The sequence below is a fragment of the Rhincodon typus genome, chromosome 2 (assembly GCF_021869965.1).
Source record: "Rhincodon typus isolate 14 chromosome 2, sRhiTyp1.1, whole genome shotgun sequence".
Classification (NCBI taxonomy): domain Eukaryota; kingdom Metazoa; phylum Chordata; class Chondrichthyes; order Orectolobiformes; family Rhincodontidae; genus Rhincodon; species Rhincodon typus.
In genome coordinates this window covers 29,079,130-29,100,368 of record NC_063333.1, presented here as the reverse complement: position 1 = coordinate 29,100,368, position 21,239 = coordinate 29,079,130, and the positions used below count along the sequence as shown (strand labels likewise).

Sequence of the window (21,239 nt, the reverse complement as noted above, 5' to 3'; positions counted from 1 at the left end):
AAAACAGCACGTATTAATACACAGGATCCTGTTCCTTGCGGACGGAAAGCATTTTTAAATCAGCCAATTCAAACATGTTAGTGGAAAATGTTTGGGCAAGTGGGATTTGAACCCAGGCTTTCTGGTCCAAACATACAGACACTACTATGACACAAGGGTTCTTTCCTTGCAGATGCAGATTTCAATATCAACCTGTTCAGCCGTGTGTTTTGGACAGGTGTGACTTGAACTCTGGCTTTCTGGCCCAAAGGAATGGACACTACTACTGTAAGCCCTCCTTACAGGAAGAAGGCATTTTCTAATAAACCTGATCAGAGATGTTATCGCATACCTCGGGAGTAGGTGGGACTTGAACGCAGGCTTCCTGGCTCAGAGGTAGGGACACTCATCGCTGTGCTACAAAAGCCCTCGGATTGCAGATACAAATAATTCAACAAATTTGGTCACAGTTGGTTCATGTCGCAGGACAATGCACTGACCAATTGGAGTGAACTTGCTGAGTTTAACAATTAAACCAAGCCTGGCTGTTAGTTGTCAATCAGCATTAATTGGTGCATTGTCCATGAGAACATAACTACCAATCAAAATCCACAGGCATCAGTATTGGGACCACAACTGGTTACTAAATAAAAACCAAAGGGACTGCAGATGCTGTAAATCAGGAACAAAAACCGAAGTTGCTGGAAAAGCTCAGCAGGTCTGGCAGCATCTGTGAAGGAAAAAACCAGAGTTAACATTTCGGGTCCCATCCTCAGAACTGATGGTGGCTGGGAAAACATTGTCTTATATACAGAATATAGGGAGGGGGATGGGGTAGGGAGTAAACAATAGGATAGAGCCCAAAGAGAGAGAACAGCAGTTGGATAGACAAGGGTGTTGCTAACGATCAGGCTGGGAGGGTGAGTAGTTGTTAATGGGGACTGTTAGTGACTAACAACATGGGGTGTGTAGTGACAATGCCTGGTGTGTGGGACTGGGACATGGGAGAGTTTAAGCCCTAAAATTATTGAACTCAACATTGGATCCAGAGGGTTGCAGGGTCCCCAAGTGGAAAATGAGGTGCTGCTCTTCCAGCTTGCTTTGAGCTTTGCTGGAACACAGCAGCAAGCCAGAGAAAGAAATATTGGCCAGGCAACAATGGCAGGCAACAGGTAGTTCAGGGTCTTTTTTGTGAGCAGAACGTAGATGTTTTGAGAAGCGGTCACCCAGTCTACGCTTCATTTCCCCAATGTGGAGGAGACTACATAGTGAGCAACGAATGCAGTAGGATAGATTCTGGGAAGTGCAGGTGAAGTGTTGCTTTACCAAGGAGGTATGTTTGGGCCCTTGGAGAGTGGGAAGGGAGGAGGTAAATGGGCAGGTGTTACACCTTCGCCGGATACAGGAGAAGCTGCCTTGGGACTGTTGGGGGGGCCGGTGCTGTTGGGGGTGAAGGAAGAGTGGACCAGGGTGTCCCAGAGGGAACGTCCCTGTGGAAGGCGGACAAGGGAGGGGAAGGAAATGTGTGTCTGGTGGTGGCATCTTGCTGGAGGAGGCGGAAATGGCTTTTGATGATCTTCTGGATGAGGATGCTGGTGGGATGGTAGGTAAGGACAAGGGGAACCCTATTGCTGTTGCGGGAGGGAAGAGAAGGGGTGAGGGCGGAAGTGCAGGAGATGGGTCGGACCCGGTTGAGGGCCCTGTCGACAACAGTGCTGGGGAACCCTCGGTTGAGGAAGAAGGTGGACATTTCGGAGGCTCCCTTGTCAAAGTTGGCCTCGTCTGAACACGTGCGAAGGAGACGGCAGAACTGAGATAATGGGATGGAGTCTTTACAGGAAACAGGGTGAGGATGTATAATCCAGGTAGCTGTGGGAGTCAGTGGGTTTATAGTGGATATTAGTGGCCAATCTATCTTCAGAAATGGAAACAGAGATGTCGAGGACGGCAAGGAAGGAGTCAGAGATAGGCCAGGTGAAAGTGAGGGCAGGATATCCACTATAAATCCACTGACTCCCACAGCTACCCGAATTATACATCCTCACACCCTGCTTCCTGTAAAGACTCCATCCCATTCTTTCAGTTCCGCCATCTCCTTCGCACATGCTCAGACGAGGCCAACTTTGACAAGGGAGCCTCCAATATATCCACCTTCTTCCTCTACCAAGGATTCCCCAGCTCTGTTGTCGACAGGGCCCTCAACCGGGTCCGACCCATCTCCTGCAATTCCGCCCTCACCCCTTCTCTTCCCTCCCGCAACAGCGATAGGGTTCCCTTGTCCTCACCTACCATCCCACCAGCATCCACATCCAGAAGATCATCAGACGCCATTTCCGCCACCTCCAGCGAGATGCCACCGCCAGACACATTCCCCTCCCCTCCCTTGTCCGCCGTCCGCAAGGACCGTTCCCTCCCGGACACTCTGGTCCACATTTCCTTCACCTCCAACACCCTGCTACAGCCCCACGGCACCTTTCCCTGTAACTGGCAAAGGTGCAACATCTGCCCATTTACCTCCTCCCTCCCCACTCTCCAAGGGCCCAAACATACCTTCCAGATGAAACAACACTTCACCTGCACTTCCCAGAATCTAGTCTACTGCATGTGCTGCACACAATTTGGTCTCCTCTACACTGGGGACATGAAGTGTAGACGAGGTGACCGCTTCGCAAAGCATCTACGTTCTGCTCGCAAAAAAGACCCTGAGCTACCTGTTGCCTGCCACTTTAACGCACTACCCTGTTCCCTGGCCAACATCTCTCTCCCTGGTTTGCTGCAGTGTTCCAGCAAAGCTCAAAGCAAGCTGGAAGAACAACATCTCATTTTCCACTTGGGGACCCTGCAACCCTCTGGATTCAACGTCGAGTTCAATAACTTTTTGGCCTAAACTCTCCCACCTTCTAGCCCCCTACCCAACACACCAGGCCTTGTTATTACATAACCTGTCATTACATACCACCTGTTGTTAGTCGCTAATAGTCCCCATTAACTATTCACCCTTCCAGCGAGATCGTTATCAACTTTGTCTATCCAACTTCCCTTCTCTCTCGTTGGGCTCTACCCTATCCTTTACTCCCTCCCCCATCCCCTCTCTATTTTCTGCAAATAAGCTGACGTTTCCCAGCTACCATCAGTTCTGAGAAAGTGCCACTGGACTTGAAATGTTAACTCTGATTTTTTTTTTCCCCACAGATGCTGCCAGATCTGCTGACCTTTTCCAGCAACTTCTGTTTTTGTTTCACAACTGGTTACAACATATAATAATGACTGGATGAAGGAAATGAATGTACTGTAGCCAGGTTTATGGATGACGCAAAGATAGGTGGGAAAGCAAGTGGCGATGATGACACAAAGATTCTGCAGAGAGATATAGTCAAGTTAACTGAGTGGATGAAAACTTGGGCTGATGGAATAGGATGTGAGGAATTCAGAGGTAATGCACTTTGTCAGGAAGAATAGAGGAGCTGACTATTATTTAAATGGATAAAAGGTTGCAGAAACCCACAGAACAGAAGGATTTAGGAGTCTGCTGCCATGAGTAACAAACAAAGCCAGCATCCCAGTTCAGTGTGTAATAGGGAAAGCAAATAGAATGCCCTTATTTCAAAGGGAATAGAGTACACAGCTAGGAATATTTTGCTAAAACTAATGAAGGTATTAATCAGACCACAGTTGGAATACTGTGAACAATTTGGAAGATAAGGAAAGATATAATGGCATTTATGCCATCCAGGGAAGGTTCACTAGGCCGATAGCATGTACTCCTCAGAATCTTGCATTTCAATATGACCACTGTTTTTAAACTGAAATTAGTATTGGCTCAACTGTTCCCAGGAATCAGTTTTGTGAACATTATCCAAACTGTGTCAAGTATATCCAAATACATCCCTCCTTCAATAATGAGCCTGAACCTATATGAAGTAGTCTAATAAAGTATCTAACCATACTCTGCTCTTTTATTTTTCCAAAATGGACAATCTAGTTATCCCACATTATACTCTGCTAACTTTCTGCCTGCTCACTGGACTGTTATCTGCCATTTTTGTGCCCTCATCAGAACTTGCTTTCCCACCTATTTTCATATTGTCAGCAAACTTGGTTACAATGCTTTCTTCATCCAAGACATTAATACACATTGTATACTTTGGAATCTCTGTGATATTCTAATAGTTAAAATTTGCCAACCTGAAAATGACCCCTTCATCCTGAATCTATTTTCTGTGAATTACCAATATTCTAGCCATCCCAATAGATGACCCCCAAAACCAGAATCTCTTAGCGTGTGCAGGAATCTTTCACGTAATACCTTGTTAAATGCCTCTTAAAAATCCAAATACATAAATGGCTCACTTTTAGCCAGCTTGCTTCCTCCACTCTCAAAGAACAAATTTGCTAAACACAATTTCAAATATGGGTGCCTTGATATGCCCCTCTGTGGATGTCACAAGAGGAACAGAAGAAGATGACACCAAGCCTCTGTCACTAAGTAGGAAATTTGCAGAGTCTCAAGAGCTGGGTGTAGGGATTGGGAGGACTAAGTACCTGGGAGGGGAGAAATAAAAAAAGGTATGATGGCAGGAGGGATGGTTCCAGGTGATGTGAAAGAAATGAAGTTTGTTAAAAAGACAGCTTTAAAAATAAGTTGTATTTATTGTGTAACTAAAGTAATACTTTGTCATTGGTAAATAGTACCCTGTTAAATCATCTTAAAATCAAAGGGAAGAAAGATGCTGTGCACACTCGACATAATATTACTATTTCAAGGTACTTATCCTTCTAATTATAAGTTATTGATATTTTCAACAGGTCTGTCTGTCACAATCAAGTTGAAAAACCCAGTGGAACTCCAACACCGCAACCTGTACCAATCAATTAGCAGAACTATCTAATTATGTATTTTGCCCCTTAAAAAAAAACTCCTGATACAAAAACATTAAATCTCATGCTTATACATCTCACAACTGGAAAACATTCAGAATATACTGGAACTTCCCATGAGTTCACCTCTCTTCCAATCATCACCATTATCCCTGCTAGCTTGTGGAATATATCGCACGATGCAAAACCATTATTCTTTGCTGTTTAATCCTTGCTCGTAACCGCATTGATGTAAATACCAACCAATCAGGGCTTCCAGCACCTTTGGAACACTAGATACAATTATAACACTTTCACTTTTATTCATTCATAGGATATGGGCATCACTGGTTAGGCAAGCCTATAACATCCATGCCAAATTGTCCTTCAGGTGGTGGTGGTGGCAAGGCCTTCTGGAATTGTGCAGTGCATGTGTTGTAGGAAGGGAGTTCCAGATTTTAACCCAGTGACCATGGAGGCACAGTATATAGTTCCAGGTCAAGGTATTGACTTGGAGGAAAACACAGAATTAGAAGTGGCCCCATGTGCCTGATGTCCTTGTCCCTCAAGAAGAGGAAGGTCATAGGTCTGGAATGTGCTGTCTAAGAAATCATGGTGAGTTGTCGCACTGCATTACGTAGATGGTGCTCAGTGATGTCACTATAAGTGGGTGGTGAAGGAAACCAATTTTGAAGATATTAGATGGGGGGCGAATGAGGCGGCTTTGTACTGAATGATGTTGTGATTCTTCAGCGTTGTTGGTGTTTTACTCATCCAGGCGAATGGGGAGAACTCCATTACACTCCTGAATCATGCCTTATCGGTATTGGACAGGCTTTGGGAATCAAAAGGCAAGTTACTCATCACATGGTTACCAGCCTCTGACCTGTTGTTGTAACAACAGTATGTGTGTCTCTGGTCAAATTTCGTTTCCAGTCAATGATTACCTCCAGGATATTAACATTTCAGCATTCAGCAATAATAGTGTCAGTGAATGTCAATGGTTGCAATCTTTCATGAAGGAGACGGTGATTTTCTGGCACTTGTGTGATGAAAATATCATTTGATTGGAAATTGCTCACATCCACTTTCCTGCCCTTTCCCCATTAACCTTCATCCAACAACTGATCAAGAAGTTTTCTATCTTAAATATACACAAGAACTCTGCCCCACAGTTCTCAATGGTAAGGAGCTCCAAAGACAATCAAACCTCAGAAGAAATTGCTCCTCATCTCACTTTTAAATTGGTACCCTTTAATTCTGAGACTATGCCCTCTGGTCCTAGACTTCCAATGAGGGGAAACATCCTCTCTACATTTACCCTGTCAAACCCTAATGAATACTATATGTTTCAATGAGATCACCTCTCATTCTTCCAAACTCCAATGAGTAGAGTCCCAAACTGTTTAGCCTTTGCTTATTAGACAATCCCTCCATATCAAAGATCATCCTCTGAACCTTATCTGAAATGCCTCCAATGAAATGATATCTCTCCTTAAATAAGGAGGCCAAAACTGCTCACAGTATTCCACATGTGGTCTCACCAGCACCTTGTACAGTTGCAGTAAGACTTCCCTACGTTTATGCTGTAACCCACTTGAAATAAGGGCCAACATCCCATTAGCCTTCCCAACTACCTGCTGCTAGCTTTCTGTGTTTCATGCACAAGTATTCACAAGACTCTGTGTTGCTGTTTTCTGCAACTTTCCTCCGCTTATACTTTGTTCTTCTGTTCTCCCTTCCAAAATGAACACTTCACATTTTCCTCCATTTACCAACGTCTTGCCCACTTGTAAACATTCTGTATCCACCTTGTAACTCGCCTATTTTTGTCTCATCTGCAAATTTGGCTAAAGTACATTCTCTTACTTTCTCCAAGTCATTAATATATAAACAGTTGTAGTCCCAGAACTGATCCATGTGGTTACCCACTGGTCATAGGTTGCCAACCTGAAAAAGAACCCCTTATTCCCACTCGCTGTTGCTTGCCCGTGAGACAATTCTCTAACCATGCCAATATTTTACCTCCAACAGTGGGCCCTTATCTTACGATTAATTATTTTATGAGGTATCTTGTCAAACGCCTTCTTGAAGTCCAAATACAAAGCACCTACTGGTGCCCTTCTATCTATTCTGCTTGAGACTTCCTCAAAAATCTCTAATAAATTAGTCAGACACAATTACCCTTTCATGAAGCCAGGCTGACTGCTTGATTAGCTAAGCTAAAGTAGGTCTCCCTCTTGTTGGTTCCCTCACTTCCTGCTGCAGGTTATTAAGTATATTCAAGACTCAGAGAGAGAGAGATATTTAATCGATAGTGGACTTAAGGGTTATAGGGAAAAGTAGAATTGAGGATTGTCAGATCAGACATAATCTCATTGCAAGGAGGAGCAGACCCAATGAGCTGTACTATATACTTCCACACCTCTACAGTCAGAAGATGAAAACGAGACTGGGCAACCGTTTTGCAGAATACCTACATTTTATCCACAAGACCGACCATAAGCTTCCACAGCCTGCTACTTCAACTAACCACCATATTCTGTGGCCAACATCTCTGTCTCAGACTTGCTGCAGTGCTCCAGCAAAGCTCAGTGCAAGCTGGTAAAACAATATATTAGTTTCCGCTTGGGGACCCTGCAGCCTTTGGGACTAAATACAGAGTTCAATAAATTTTATGGCCCGAGCACTTTCTCCCATATCCTTAATCTAACGCACCCCCTCCCACCCATACGAGACCTTGTCATCACACGAGCTGCTACCACAACCAACCCATTGACAGCTGCTAATGGTTAACTCTGCTTTGTCTCCACAGAATTCTGCCAGATCTGCTGAACTTTTCCAGCAATTTTTGTTTCCGTTTCTCATTTCTAGCATCCACACTTCTTTGCTTTTTTGTCATTTCTGGTGCCTCGGTTTACCTGGTTGCATTCCATTTTATCACTTTTTAGACATTGTAGTGGTTTGATCCAACTGAGTGGTTTATTAGTCAACCATGCTGCTGTGGATCTGGAGTCACATGTAGGCCACAGGTAAGGATCAGAGATTTCCTTCAATAAAGAACATTTATGTATCTCTAGGGTATTTAAGTCTCACAGTATGCTATGGTGAAGAATTCTCATGAGATACAGACATTCATGCTCATTATGTATATTGGAATGGGGATAGTTGAGGGCCAACTTAAAATAGATGCCAGGGGAAGGGAGGTGGAATAAGGGAGAGAAATGTTTGCCAGTGTGTAATGAGTGTGAACATGAAATTAGGCAAATGCCATCAGGAAATGAAGACTAGTATTCGAAAGGAGTGCAGGCAAGTAGCACAGTGTATTGAGAAGTGGAAGAAGAGTGTCAGTGTGAACTGGGGGTGAAGATGAGGAGTTTTTGCAGTGAAGAGCGAAGATTGTTCATTTGAATTGGCCAGGAAGGAGAAGATAATCAGTGAGAGGAACAAAGTGTTAGTATGGATCAGGAGAGTGGAAAGGAGTGTTTGCATAAATTCAGGTGCGATGGAAAGAAAGAGGGGCAAAGAGGTGTATGTCAGCATGAACTTAGCACGAGAGTGCGAACAGCAAGTGGACAAATGAAATGACTCATGTTTTTGGAAGGCACATGTGCCCTATAATGTATTTAACTCAAGCAAGATGGCTCAGTGGCAAACAGAGGAAATTGACTCTGTGGTGGGGGGGCATTAGTCAGGGTTTATAATCTGTGCCTCCTAAAGTAGCATGAAGAATATCAGTAGATCTGGCAATATCTGTGGGAAGAAAGCAGAGATATTTCTTGAGTCTGGTGACTCTTCATTAGAACATCTTTGCTGTTTTCGTTTCTGATCTCCAGCATCCCCAGTTCTTTGTTTTAATTTATTGAAGGATATCGGTAATTTCTTGGGTGAAGAATCTTGGCTTAGATTCCCAACAACCCATCATATACCTTGAATATTTAATGACTTGGGGACTTCAAAAGCAGGGAGAGCTCTTTTGCTGGTTTCTGAGACAATACTTTACCATCTTCATTGCTGAGCAGAGTAAAGGACCAGCAAAAATTTGAGTGGTTTCTCTGGGGCATTATACGCAGCTCCTTCAGGCAGTAGTCTTTGATGCAGGGCCTGTTCCTACTCACTACACATGGCCTGGTTTATCAAGGGGAACAAGCGATGGAAAATTAGCAATTGCTTGCATTTTCTTTTAAGATGATGTAAGGGATTCCGGTGGTCACAGGGTTAAGGCTCAGGTTTAAGTGACAAATTCAAGCAAAAGAATCTGCTTCTAAGTCCTCCTATCAATGATTCATTATTTCAAGCAATTATGTCGCGAATAAGTGGAGAGAACAGTTGTATAATGGATAGTTGTGGGCTTGAATACTTCACAGCAGTCAAAGGACAAAAATGATCTGAAAGATATTAATTCTATTTTTTTAAAAAAGAAAACAGGTATTCAACACAGTGCTGAGGTGTGAAATAACCTTTTTCTGTACTTGTTGCTGATTGGAGCAGTTAACACTGAACTCCTATCCATAGAACAATTTGATTGCAATAAATGAGAGTGAAGGTTTCCACAATTTTTGAACGTGTCAGCATCATATCAGTATACTGAAAATGCTTAAATCAAAGTCACCTATGTACTCATGTAAATTTTGGCACTTAATACCAATGTATAAAATGTTGATAACTTAAGCAAAGGCCTCCAGAGTGATTGGCAATTTCTTTTAAATGAAGTTAATGGGAAGAAATTAAATACTCTAAATGTGCTAAAGACGATATGAAATTTTAAAGTACAATAATGCACTAAACTATATTACTATGAATTAAGGAAGGTGGCATTACATTGTAATGTACTAATTTTTCAAGACCGAGTTAAACCAGATTTTGTTTGTTCCTCAAGATAGAGCAAATGAGACAATACATAAAAGAATACAAGAAAGTAAGAGATGCTTTTCAGCAAATGTGAAAATGATTACTGTGTAATATTAAACAATGTAAGTACACATGATTCACAACAGATGACACAGGTAAATACGCAAATAAATCTTGATGAACTACTTTCATCTTGTTCTTGAGAAAATGATTACCAAAGCCTTCACTTGGCTTTCATCAGGACAGAATTGCAAGAATACCCATTTCAAAGGGAATAACAATAACAATATGCCCAAGAACTACATTTCTCTAATACAATGCCTCTACCAATCATTTCACAATGAGGTAAATCATGTGATAATTCCGAGAGGAGAGGAAAGTGTGATTTACAACCAATCATCTGCAAACCTCCCTGACAAATTGCAATTAGCCTGCAATTATCCTCAGAATTTATTGAGGCTGCTTCCTCACATGGAATAACTTCAGAAACAGGGTTTTGTTTTTAATCAAGTCAGGCAGGTTAGGAGCTCAAAATCTTAATTATGCTCTCGACCACAAGCCAGCAATGCACAGGAGAATAATACCTTTTCTCAATACCTTTTAAGTCACTCAAGTCTGTCAGCAACCGTCAATAGTACAATAGTATCTGTGCAGTTCAACTGGGATTTTCTGTAACTTTGAAATAATTTTCAGTCATCATCAGAACGTTGGAAAGAAGCATAGATAGCCTTTGTTGCATTTACATTATCTCAGCACAATCATCTAGTTTAGGGACCTGCAGTAATTTCAAAGTAATGATTCTGGGGAAGTATTGATAATCTCTCAATTTCACTCAATATAGCAATTTGCACCCCAGAGTTGACGCATCCTATTCACCACAAGTATTTCCAGGTAATGAAAAAATGATAAGTAGTTCAACTGGCCATTATTAAATGTCAATTATTTTAGTTATTTCCATGAAATTAAGTAAGTTATTCCTTTGTATCTGACTTAAACACAATGATGATCACCTTCCCTTAAAAAGCAAAGTGGTCTTCCAGCTTCTTATTTAAAAAAATGTTTTGAATTTTAGTGGCAGAACATCTCCATCAATTTTCATAGTTTCGTATGGCACAGTTTTCATTTTAAACAAGATAACATTTATAAGAATAGCAGCAGATCAAACTATGGCTCCTTTGAATACGTTTCCCAATTCAGCGAATATTCAGAGCCAGTCAACAGTTTTCTAAACATTTCTGACATATCTATCCATCTGAATGACTGAACATTTCATTCAGATGGTGATCCACTAGAGGCACTGTAGGGTGGTAGTTTGGGGGCAGGGAGTGAGGGGCAGAATAGAAGGAAACATGCTCAACTAATAATTATTTTTGCCATTCTTCACTTACTCTTGTCCTATTTGTTCTACTGTATAGAATCGTATAATGCAGAAGAGGTCATTTGGCCCATTGAGTCTACACCGACATGTGAGAAACACCTGACCTTCAAACTCATCCCATTTACCAGCATTTGGTCCATAGCCTTGATTGCTATGATAGACACGTGCTCATCCAGGTGCCTTTTAAAGGATGTGAGCAATGCGCCTCTTCCACACTCCCAGGCAGCACATTCCCAACCATCACCATCCTCTGAGTAAAAAAGCTTTTCCTCACATTCTCCCACCTTGAACCCATGTCCCCTTGTGACTGACCCTTTAACTCAGGGGAACAGCTGCTCCTTCTCCACTCTGCCCACACCTCTCATAATCTTGTCACCTCAATCAGATTGCCCCTCGATCTTCTCTGCTCCAATGAAAACAACCCAACTGTATCCAACCATTCCTCAAATTAAATTTTCCATCCCAGGCAGCATCGTGATGAATCTCCTTTGCACACCCTCCAGTAACATCTTTCACCACATCAATGTGGTGACCAGAACTGCACACAGTACTCTAGCTGTAATCTCACCAAAGTTCTATTCTGTATGTTGGGGAAAAAATAATTAAAAGCTATTTGCAAATTAAGCACCTAAAGGTAATTACCATAGCAAGCCATTTTCAACTAAAGATGCTATCATACACAAAGCAGACAATTTTTAACACCTTAATTGCATTCTTGTTGAACCACATAGGTCAGCATCTACCACACATACTGCTGCACTCTGCTTTACTAAATAACCTTCATACACTTCATGTATATAATACATTCCAGATGGTACAGAAATGTTCAATATCAAAGGACTGGAAATAGAACAGGTCTTGTTCAGAAGAGAGACCAGCTGCCCCCTACAAAACATACAAAATATACAGTAATGCCTAATTTACATACAAGTACCACTGCGGCCTGTAGCTGCTGTCGAAAAAAATGTTTTTCTGGGCAAATGTACTCTCAATCTCATGCTTCTATTGATAATGTTTTTATTTAGCTGTGTGTGTGATTTGATAGACTTCTGCAATGAAATACTGGATGGAACAACACATTTTTAAGCCAGGAAAGATAAACTGATGCAACAACTTAGTAAAGCATTCCAATTCCTGGTATAGTGCTCAGAACTGTAAGAAATACAAACTGCCCATCACCATTACTTTCTGAGGTTAATGTGCGACTTAGAACACAGAACTCTTACCAATTCACTTGATGCCTGCATCTGACTTGATTCTTTTTTCTAGAAGTAGAGATAACAAAGAATAAAACTACATGGCATAAAAGGCATTGGCATGTGTACTACACAGATGAACAACAGTGACAGAGGCAACTCATGTTTCAAACTTATCACAGGCATCTTACACATAATCTGAGACCAATTACTATGATGGGTAGTAAAGTTCCAAGAAGCTTCTGAATTTTAAAGCCCTTCCTTCTTTTTAAACAGAGTGTGGCCAGCGAGAGCATGCAACTGCTGGGATTTGAGCTAAGTGTGAGAGTTTAGGCAAGTGAGGGAAACAGAGAGGGAAGCATTGCGGTCTTAATCCTGCCATTTTTGCAAGGGGCTGCTTTGTGGTCGAGGTGTTACTGGTTAGATCTAATAGAGGGCCTACGTGAACACCAGGTTTTGTTGAGGAGGGCGAACAGCAATAAGGAAAGCGTCAGACCTTTTTATTCTCCTTAAGTCGCTTGTTGTTAAAGGGGCAGAGATGGCAGTCAGTGGAGTGGTACGGTCTTCCTGTCAAATGTGGGAGGTCAGGGAACAGTCAACTATCCCTGATGACTATATCTGCAGGAATGGTGTCCATCTGCAGCTCCTCTCAGACCACATGGATCAGTTGGAGCAGCAGTTGGATGCTCAGAAGCATACAGGAAGTAGAGAGTGTAATAGATAGTAGCTTCAAGGAGGTGGTCACACCACAGATTCAGTCAGGTAGATGGGTAACAGTCAGAAGATGTAGACAGGTAATGCAAGAGTATCCTGTGGCTTTCCCCCTCTCAGACAAGTGCACTATTTTAGATACTGTGAGGGGAGATAGCCTCTCATGCAAAAATAGCAGCAGCAGCCAGGTCTTTGGCATCACAATTGCATCACAGCAGAGGCAAAGTCCCAGCAAGCAATTGTGATAGGGGAGTCTCCAGTCAGGGACACAGACAGGCGTTTCTGCAGCCACAAGTGAGATTTCAGGATTGTGTGCTGCCTCCCTGGTGCCAGGGTCAAGGATATCTCAGAGTGGTTGCTGCAAATTCTCAAAGGGGAGCGTGAGCAGCCAGAGGATGTTGTACACAATGGTACCAACAAATAGTCATGTATTGAAAACAGTCCATTTTACAGAACAGGTGGTCCTGAAGGCCTTAAAACACAAAGGGAAACAATACTGAGGACCTGATCAAGTGTCTCCCAGGACATTGTAGCAACCTAGGGAAGAAATTGCAGGGACCCTAGCAGAGATATTTGTATCATCGTCAGCCACAGGTGAGGTGCCAGAAGACTGGAGGGTGGCTAATGTTGTGTCATTATTTAAGAAAGGCTGCATGGAAAAGCCAGGGAACCACAGATGGGTGAGCAAGTTGTTGAAGGCATAAAGTTTCTTGAAAGTGGCGTCACAGGTCGGCAGGGTGGTGAAGAAGGCGTATGGCATGCTTGCCTTCATTGGTCAGAGCACTGAATACTTGGAATTGGGACATCAAATTACAGCTGTACAAGACATTGGTTAAGGCTACATATAGAGTACTGCATCAGTTTGGTCACCCTGCTATATGAAAGATAATATTAAACTGAAAAGGGTGCAAAAATGGTTTTCAAGGGTGTTACCGAGACTGGAGGGTTTGAATTATCAGGAGTGGCCAGGTAGGCTGAGATTTTGCCCCTGGAGTGTAGGAGGCTGAGGGGTGGCTTTATAAAATTTTATAAAATGATGAGAGGCATAGATAGTGAATAGCCAAGGTCTTTTCCCTAGGGTACGGGAGTCCAAAACTAGAGGGCATAGGTTTAAGGTGAGAGTGGATAGATTTAAAAGAGATCGGAGGGCAACTTTTTCACACTGATAGAGATGCATGTATGGAACGAGCTGCCAGAGGAAGTGGTAAAGGCAAGTACAATTACAACATTTAAAAGACATTTGGACACATTCATAGATAGGAAAGATTTAGAGGAATATGGGCCAAATGCAGGCAAACAGGGCCAATTCAGTTTAAGGAACCTCGTTGGCATGGACGAATTGGGCAGAAGGATCTGTTTCCATGCTGAATGACTTTATGGCACATGAAGTGCAATGGTCTCTAATAGGCACTGAGTAGACATTAGAATTGCTATCAAGGTTTGAGAATCTGCCAATCATTTTCAAAAGGAGTCAATGACTTTAATAAGAAGTTGTAATTCAACTCAAAACAAAGTAAAATATCATGCATTTGCCTTAAATTGGCTGTATAACTTGCTGTGGTAATCCAGACCTGGAATTGGAGTTTGATTTCAAAGAAATGCATCTGTATAAAAGTTGAAAGCAAAATACTTTCAACATTTCCCAACAGCTTTCAATTCATCAACTACTTCTTCTGTGGAAATTATTAAATTATTTTCATGTTCTGGTCATCTGACACTGACTCCGACTCCAATATTGCTCAGGCAAACTAGTTCTGCTTACAAAACTACTCATTCACAAATGCCACTCTCTTCCTTCAGCATCAATCCAAAATTGAAGACAACATTCTTCTTCCCATGAATTTAAAATATGAAAATAATGTACTGTTTTCAATCTTTAATTGACTATTTTCACTTTGTTACGTATTACTTAACAAACTTAATATATAAAACACTGCGTCCAACAAAAAAAAATCGATTTGCACATTAAGAAATTGTCACAAGTCTGTGATTGCAAATAGTAATTCTTTTAAATTTGACACAGCAAAATTAAGAATTATCATTCATTCCTTTAATTATTTTTTACCCTGGTAGTAAAATGAATATGTAAGCTGCTTAAAATACAGATGGAAGTTGATAGGGCTTTTAGAACATTCTCAAATTGAAATAATTTTTTAAAAAATGAAAATCAGCGCAGCATACAAAATAATTCAATGAAGAACGCAGCTCAGTACAACAGCTGTGGAACTCCAGCACTGGACATCCATGTGAACGAAACAGATTCAAATCCCAGCTATGGTTGGGACTCATGATTGAGGATCCCATAGGGAGGTTTCAGTAGTTCTCAGCTGTGCTGCTGGATGGAGTGGCTCACAATAGCAGCATGCTGCATCTCAGGGGGAGTAATTATTGGCAGGGGGTATATATTGTTCTGAAAAGCATATCTTTCATCCACCAGTACAAAAAATGGCAAACACAAATCTTTGGCTCAGACTATTTCATTCCAGCCAAAGGAAGACAGCACAGTCAGCAAACCAGAGGTGGGAGATACAAAAATATTACAATTCCCTCACCCCCTCACGTCACCTCCACCCCCGCTAATCCTGCAGTACAATGAAACAAGGAGTATATTCTGCCAAGTATGAAGAAGACAACCACGAGGACTGGACCTTTTGAAATAAAATTGCTCATGCATTTCTGTTCGTATTAGTGTACAAGAACTGGTCCAGTGTAGAAACACACTTGGATTTCCATTATTTTGCATGTATGCACTTTCACATCACTTATAAAGCCTAGGAAGTAAATACAGCTGAGGTATTCACAATAATTTCAAGTTCATTTCTAAACAAAATATGTATGTTCTACTTGTGCTTTTAACTCAATGTATCGTTGTTGTTCTTACATTATTAATTTAGCTTTAAAATCAGTAAGCACAGCACTTTCTTTTTAATAGCAGAACTGAAAACAAAATTGAAAACTCGGTTGCTTTCCAAAATAGTTACCACGACAACAATTATGAATTCTGCGATATATATGTGGCTACTTGAACTACAGTTAAGTAGTCGATTACCACAACATTGGCAATAGGTCAACTGTACAAATGTAAATTCAACCCCATTATAACAAATTCTGCCTGTCACAAAAAAATCGCTTACTTGTATTAAAAAGTGTGGAGATATATAATTTGTCACCTGAACCAAAAAGTTTTACATCCTCAGTAATTAGTCATGAAGGAAGTTTTGATCAAACCCTTGCAGCCTGTTACAATGATGAAAACATGGGATAAAATATGAATTCTGATATGCTTTAGCCTTGTTTAAAGACTTTAAAACTGCGACGGAGGGAAGATCATGAAATTGTAAAATGGCAACAAAAGGAATGAGACACCAACCATAAACCGTCCCACCTCATCATATGGTTAAAGATGGATGCCATGAAAAATTACACGACAGACAAACGGTTTCTAGTTATTCAAGTGTATCTCCAATTTGCCAGGTGTTCTACGCACCAGCTCCCGAGGGAGGAAGGTTTCTTCCTGCCGGAGGACCAACAGACTGACAGTACCACCCATCTTGGTGTTCCTCAGCAGCGTCACCACTTCCTCTTGGACTTTTCCAGTTAGATCTACACCATTTACCTGAAATCACACCAATAAGTCATTATTAACTTCAATCCCAGATCCACAACAAAAGCAAAAACACAAGATTTGGGCAAGACATTAAATGTGGAGAGGTTAACAGCTACAAAACTGGTGCTCTTCCTTTGAAATTACTTCTGACGGACAGGTGGAACTAAAAATGGAACTAAGTCAATTTAAGAAGATTCCAATGTCCATTTCTCTACATCAGCACCTGGTTCATTGAGGTCTTGTTGACCATAAATCACAGTGACCAGCTGGAAACTTCACTGGTTCAGTTGAGATCCCACTCCTACAGTAGCCATCTCAAACTCTCACCATCTACGAATCACACTTCACCACCATCTTGACCAGGTAACCATTAGAATATTAAGAATACCTGCAGTCTATTGCAGGGATTTATTACATTGATTTTTCCAAGGCTGAGTTACCAAAATTGGAAAACTAGACAGAACTACATATTTCTTAAGTGTTAACATCTCAAGATAAACTGGAAATCTATACTTTAGTACAGGAAATTTTTCATTAACTGGCAACTTTGGGACGAGTTGATCCAATATTCTGGCTTATCAAGAGATAGGTATAACCACAGTGAACTCTGACCAAGCAAATCCTTGAGACATCAACATTCCTCAAAAATCTTTGCAAAAACACAAACACACCTCCTAAAATCAACGTAAAAACACATTGTTAGTCACAGAAATGTAATGCAGTGGGTAGAGACATCACTGCTGTACTTTATTTACAGCATAAACACTTGGACATCACAGTAGATCAGGTGTTTGTGGTACATAATTTTTGCCAGTTTATGAAGAGTGATAGTTAATAAGGTGTTGGTTCAAACAAAGTTTGCTGTACATGTATAGTCTTACAGGGGAAAAAAAAATTGTGACACAGCTCTCAAAGGAATCATTTACAAGTCTAAGATAACAAGGTGTAGAGCTGGACGAACACAGCAGGCCAAGCAACATCAGAGGAGCAGGAAAGAAGAAGGGTCCAGGCCCAAAACGTCAGATTTCCTGCTCCTCTGATGCTGCTTGGCCTGCTCTGATCATCCAGCTCGACACCTTGTTTTCCCCAAAATACTGGCCCAGTGAACGTTCTAAAAGCCCTATCAACTTTGATCTGTATTACCACAACACCACCACCTCTCTGAAATTCAATTACAATTCAATATAACCTCACTGTCCCTCTCCCCTGACCTATTAGCTTCCACTTCCATCACAAAACAGCCTACTCCTAGTAAAGACGGCTATCTAGGAAAAATGGTAGCCACTGGGTTGAGCAAGGTCAAAAGTCACACGCCACTGGGTTATAATCCGACAGGTTTATTTGAAATAGAACATAGACATAGAACATAGAACAGTACAGGCCCTTCAGCCTACGATGTTGTGCCGAAACTTTACCCTCATCCAAAGGTCTATCTAACCTCCATCCCTACGTTATACAATCATCCATATGCCTATCTAATAACCACTTAAATGCTCCTAATGAGGCCGACTCCACTACCCCCTCCGGCAATGCATTCCATGCCCTGACCACTCTGAGTAAAGAACCGACCTCTGATGTCTCCCCCATATCTACCTCCACTCACTTTAAAACTATGCCCCCTCGTAATAGCTACCTCTACCCTCGGAAAAAGTCTCTGGCTGTCTACTCTGTCTATACCTCTGATCATTTTGTACACCTCTATCAAGTCACCTCTCATCCTTTGTCGCTCTAAAGAGAAAAGCCCTAGCTCTCTCAACCTTTCCTCTTAAGACCTTCCCTCCATTCCACGCAACATCCTGGTAAATCTCCTCTGCACCTTTTCCAACGCTTCCACATCTTTCCTGCAACGAGGTGACCAGAACCGGACATAATACTCCAGATGTGGCTAAACCAGGCTTTTGTATTGCTGGAGCATAACTTCACGGCTCTGGAACTCAATCCCTCTATTAATGAAAGCTAACACATCATACGCCTTCTTAACAACTCTATCCACCCGGATGGCAGCTTTCAGGGAACTGTGGACATGAACCCCAAGATCCCTCTGCTCCTCCACACTGCCAAGAACCTTTCCGTTAACCCTTATTCTGCTTTCAAGTTTGTCCTTCCAAAATGAATCACCTCACACTTTTCAGGGTGAAACTCCATCTGCCACTTCTCAGCCCAGCTCTGCATTCTATCAATGTCCCTTTGTAACCGAGAACAGCCCTCCGCACTGTCCACAATGCTACCCACTTTCGCATCGTCTGCGAACTTGCTAATCCACCCTTTCACTCCTTCATCCAAATCATTTACAAAAATCACAAATAGAAGAGGACCCAGAACAGATCCTTGTGGTACACCACTCGTAACTGAGCACCATGTTGAATATTTTCCGTCCACTACCACTCTTTGTCTTCTAAGGGTCAGCCAATTCTGAATCCAATCTGCCACATTTCCCCTATCCCATGCCTCCTTACCTTCTGTGTGAGCCTACCATGGGGAACCTTATCAAATGCCTTACTTAAATCCATGTATACCACATCCACTGCTTTACCTTCATCCACGTGTTTGGTCACCTCTTCAAAGAATTCAATAAGGTTTGTGAGGCATGATCTACCCCTCTCAAATCCATGCTGACTATCATGAATCAAACTGTGCCTATCCAAGTGATCATAAATCCTATCTCTCAGAGCCCTTACCAATAATTTGCCCACCACTGACATAAGACTAACTGGCCTGTAATTTCCAGGGTTATCCCTATTCCCTCCTTTGAAAAAGGCAATGACGTTTGCCTCTCTCCCAATCTTCCGGCACTATACCCGTGGACAGTGGGGACGAAAAGATCATCCGCCAAAGGCCCTGCGATCTCTTCCCTTGCTTCCCATAGAATCCTTGGATAAATCCCATCAGGCCGGGGGACTTATCAATCTTCAAGTTCCTCAAAATTCCTAGTATATCTTCCTTACTAACATCGACCTCCTCTAGCCTACCAGCCTGTTTCACACTGACCTCCTCTACAGATAGATCCCTCCCATTTGTGAATACCAAAGTATTCATTAAGGACCTCTCCTATCTCTTTAGGCTCTGTGCACAAATTCCCTTTACAATCCTTGATCGGCTCTACTCTTTCTCTGGTCATTCTCTTATTCCTCACGCAAGTGTGAAAAGCCTTGGAGTTTTCCTTGATCCTATCTGCCAAGGTTCTCTCATGCCCCCTTTATTGCTCTCCTCAGCCCTTTCTTCAGCTCTTTCCTGGATAACTTGTATCCCTTGAGAGCCTTTTACGATCCTGGTTTCCTAAACCTTATATAAGCATCCTTCTTCCTCTTAACCAGTCGTTCAACCGCTCTTGAGAAGCAAGGCTCCCTCAGTCAACCGTATCTTCCCTGCCATCTAGGGACAAACATATCGAGCACACGCAATATGCATTCCTTAAACAATCTCCACATTTCTATAGTGCTCTTCCCTGACAGCATCTGTTCTCATTTTATGTTACCCAGTTCTTGCCTAACAGAATTGTAATTACCCTTCCCCCAATTATAAACCTTACCCTGTTGTATGTACCTGTCCTTTTCCATGACTATTGTAAAAGCAACAGAGTTATGATCGCTACCGCCAAAATGCTCTCCTACTAACAGGTCTAACACTTGGCTCGGTTCATTGCCAAGCACCAAATCCAAAGTGGCCTCACCTCGTGTTGGTCTATCTACATACTGTGTCAGTAATTCTTCCTGAACACACTGGACAAAATCCGCTCCTTCTAAACTATTATAACTAAAATGTTTCCAATCAATATTTGGAAAGTTGAAGTCACCCATGACAACAACCCTGTGACTTCTGCACCTTTCCGGTATCTGCCTCCCAATCCTCTCCTCCACTTCTCTGCAACTATTAGGGGGTCTGTAAAAAACCCCCAACAAGGTGACTGCTCCCTTCTTGTTCCTGACCTCAACCCAATCTGACTCTGTAGAGATATCATTCTCAAACTGCCTTTCAGTAGCTGCTGTACTAGCCCTGACTAGCAATGCCACTCTCCCGCCTCTTTTTCCACCCTCCCTATTTCTTTTAAAGCATCTAAATTCCGGAATTTCCAACAACCATTCCTGTCCCCGAGTTACCCAAGTTTCTGTAATGGCCACAAAATTGCCAAATCAATGTACTTTTCATGAGTTTTGGAGCGCTGCTCCTTCATCAGGTCACCAGGGAAAAAGGTACAGGGAAGGCTGGAACAATCCTGCTGTGTTATGGACACAGATAATAGACAGGAAGGGCCAATGACAGGACAAAACAACAAAAATAGCCAAGAGCTCAAATAGCTAAGGAGAACAAAGAAAATGAAAGCAACAAACAGAAATTTGTAGAAAAGGGACGTCAGGACAGCAAAGATTATATTAGAAATATTAAAACAGACATAAGACTAGTTGAAGGAAAATAGTCCTTTGAGTGCCACTGGAAAAAAATACACTTTGTCAAAGGCTTCTTGTCAAGCACTCAACAGGACAATTTGCAAGAATACCAATTCGAGGGAAAGGTCAACACGTATAGAGGAGAGTGACGAATGCTGGCAAACAGAATCTCATTGATAATGATAACAAGGTGTGGAGCTGGATGAACACAGCAGGCCTGGCAGCATCAGAGGAGTAGGAAAGCTGACGTTTCGGGTCTGGAACCTTCTTCAGAG

The 21,239-nt window shown here is 42.0% G+C and overlaps 1 protein-coding gene across 1 annotated transcript in view; it reads right to left on the bottom strand.

Annotated features, from left to right (window-relative positions):
- The window catches only part of pard3aa (par-3 family cell polarity regulator alpha, a), a 782,893-nt gene that overhangs the window by 274,839 nt on the left and 486,815 nt on the right, over positions 1 to 21,239 (bottom strand). Inside the window, exons 11-12 of the mRNA XM_048606721.1 lie at positions 16,460 to 16,588; positions 12,292 to 12,330 (exon numbers count right to left, since the gene is read on the bottom strand). Of these exons, the coding sequence (XP_048462678.1) occupies positions 12,292 to 12,330; positions 16,460 to 16,588 (168 nt within the window). The remainder of the gene's footprint in view (positions 1 to 12,291; positions 12,331 to 16,459; positions 16,589 to 21,239) is intronic.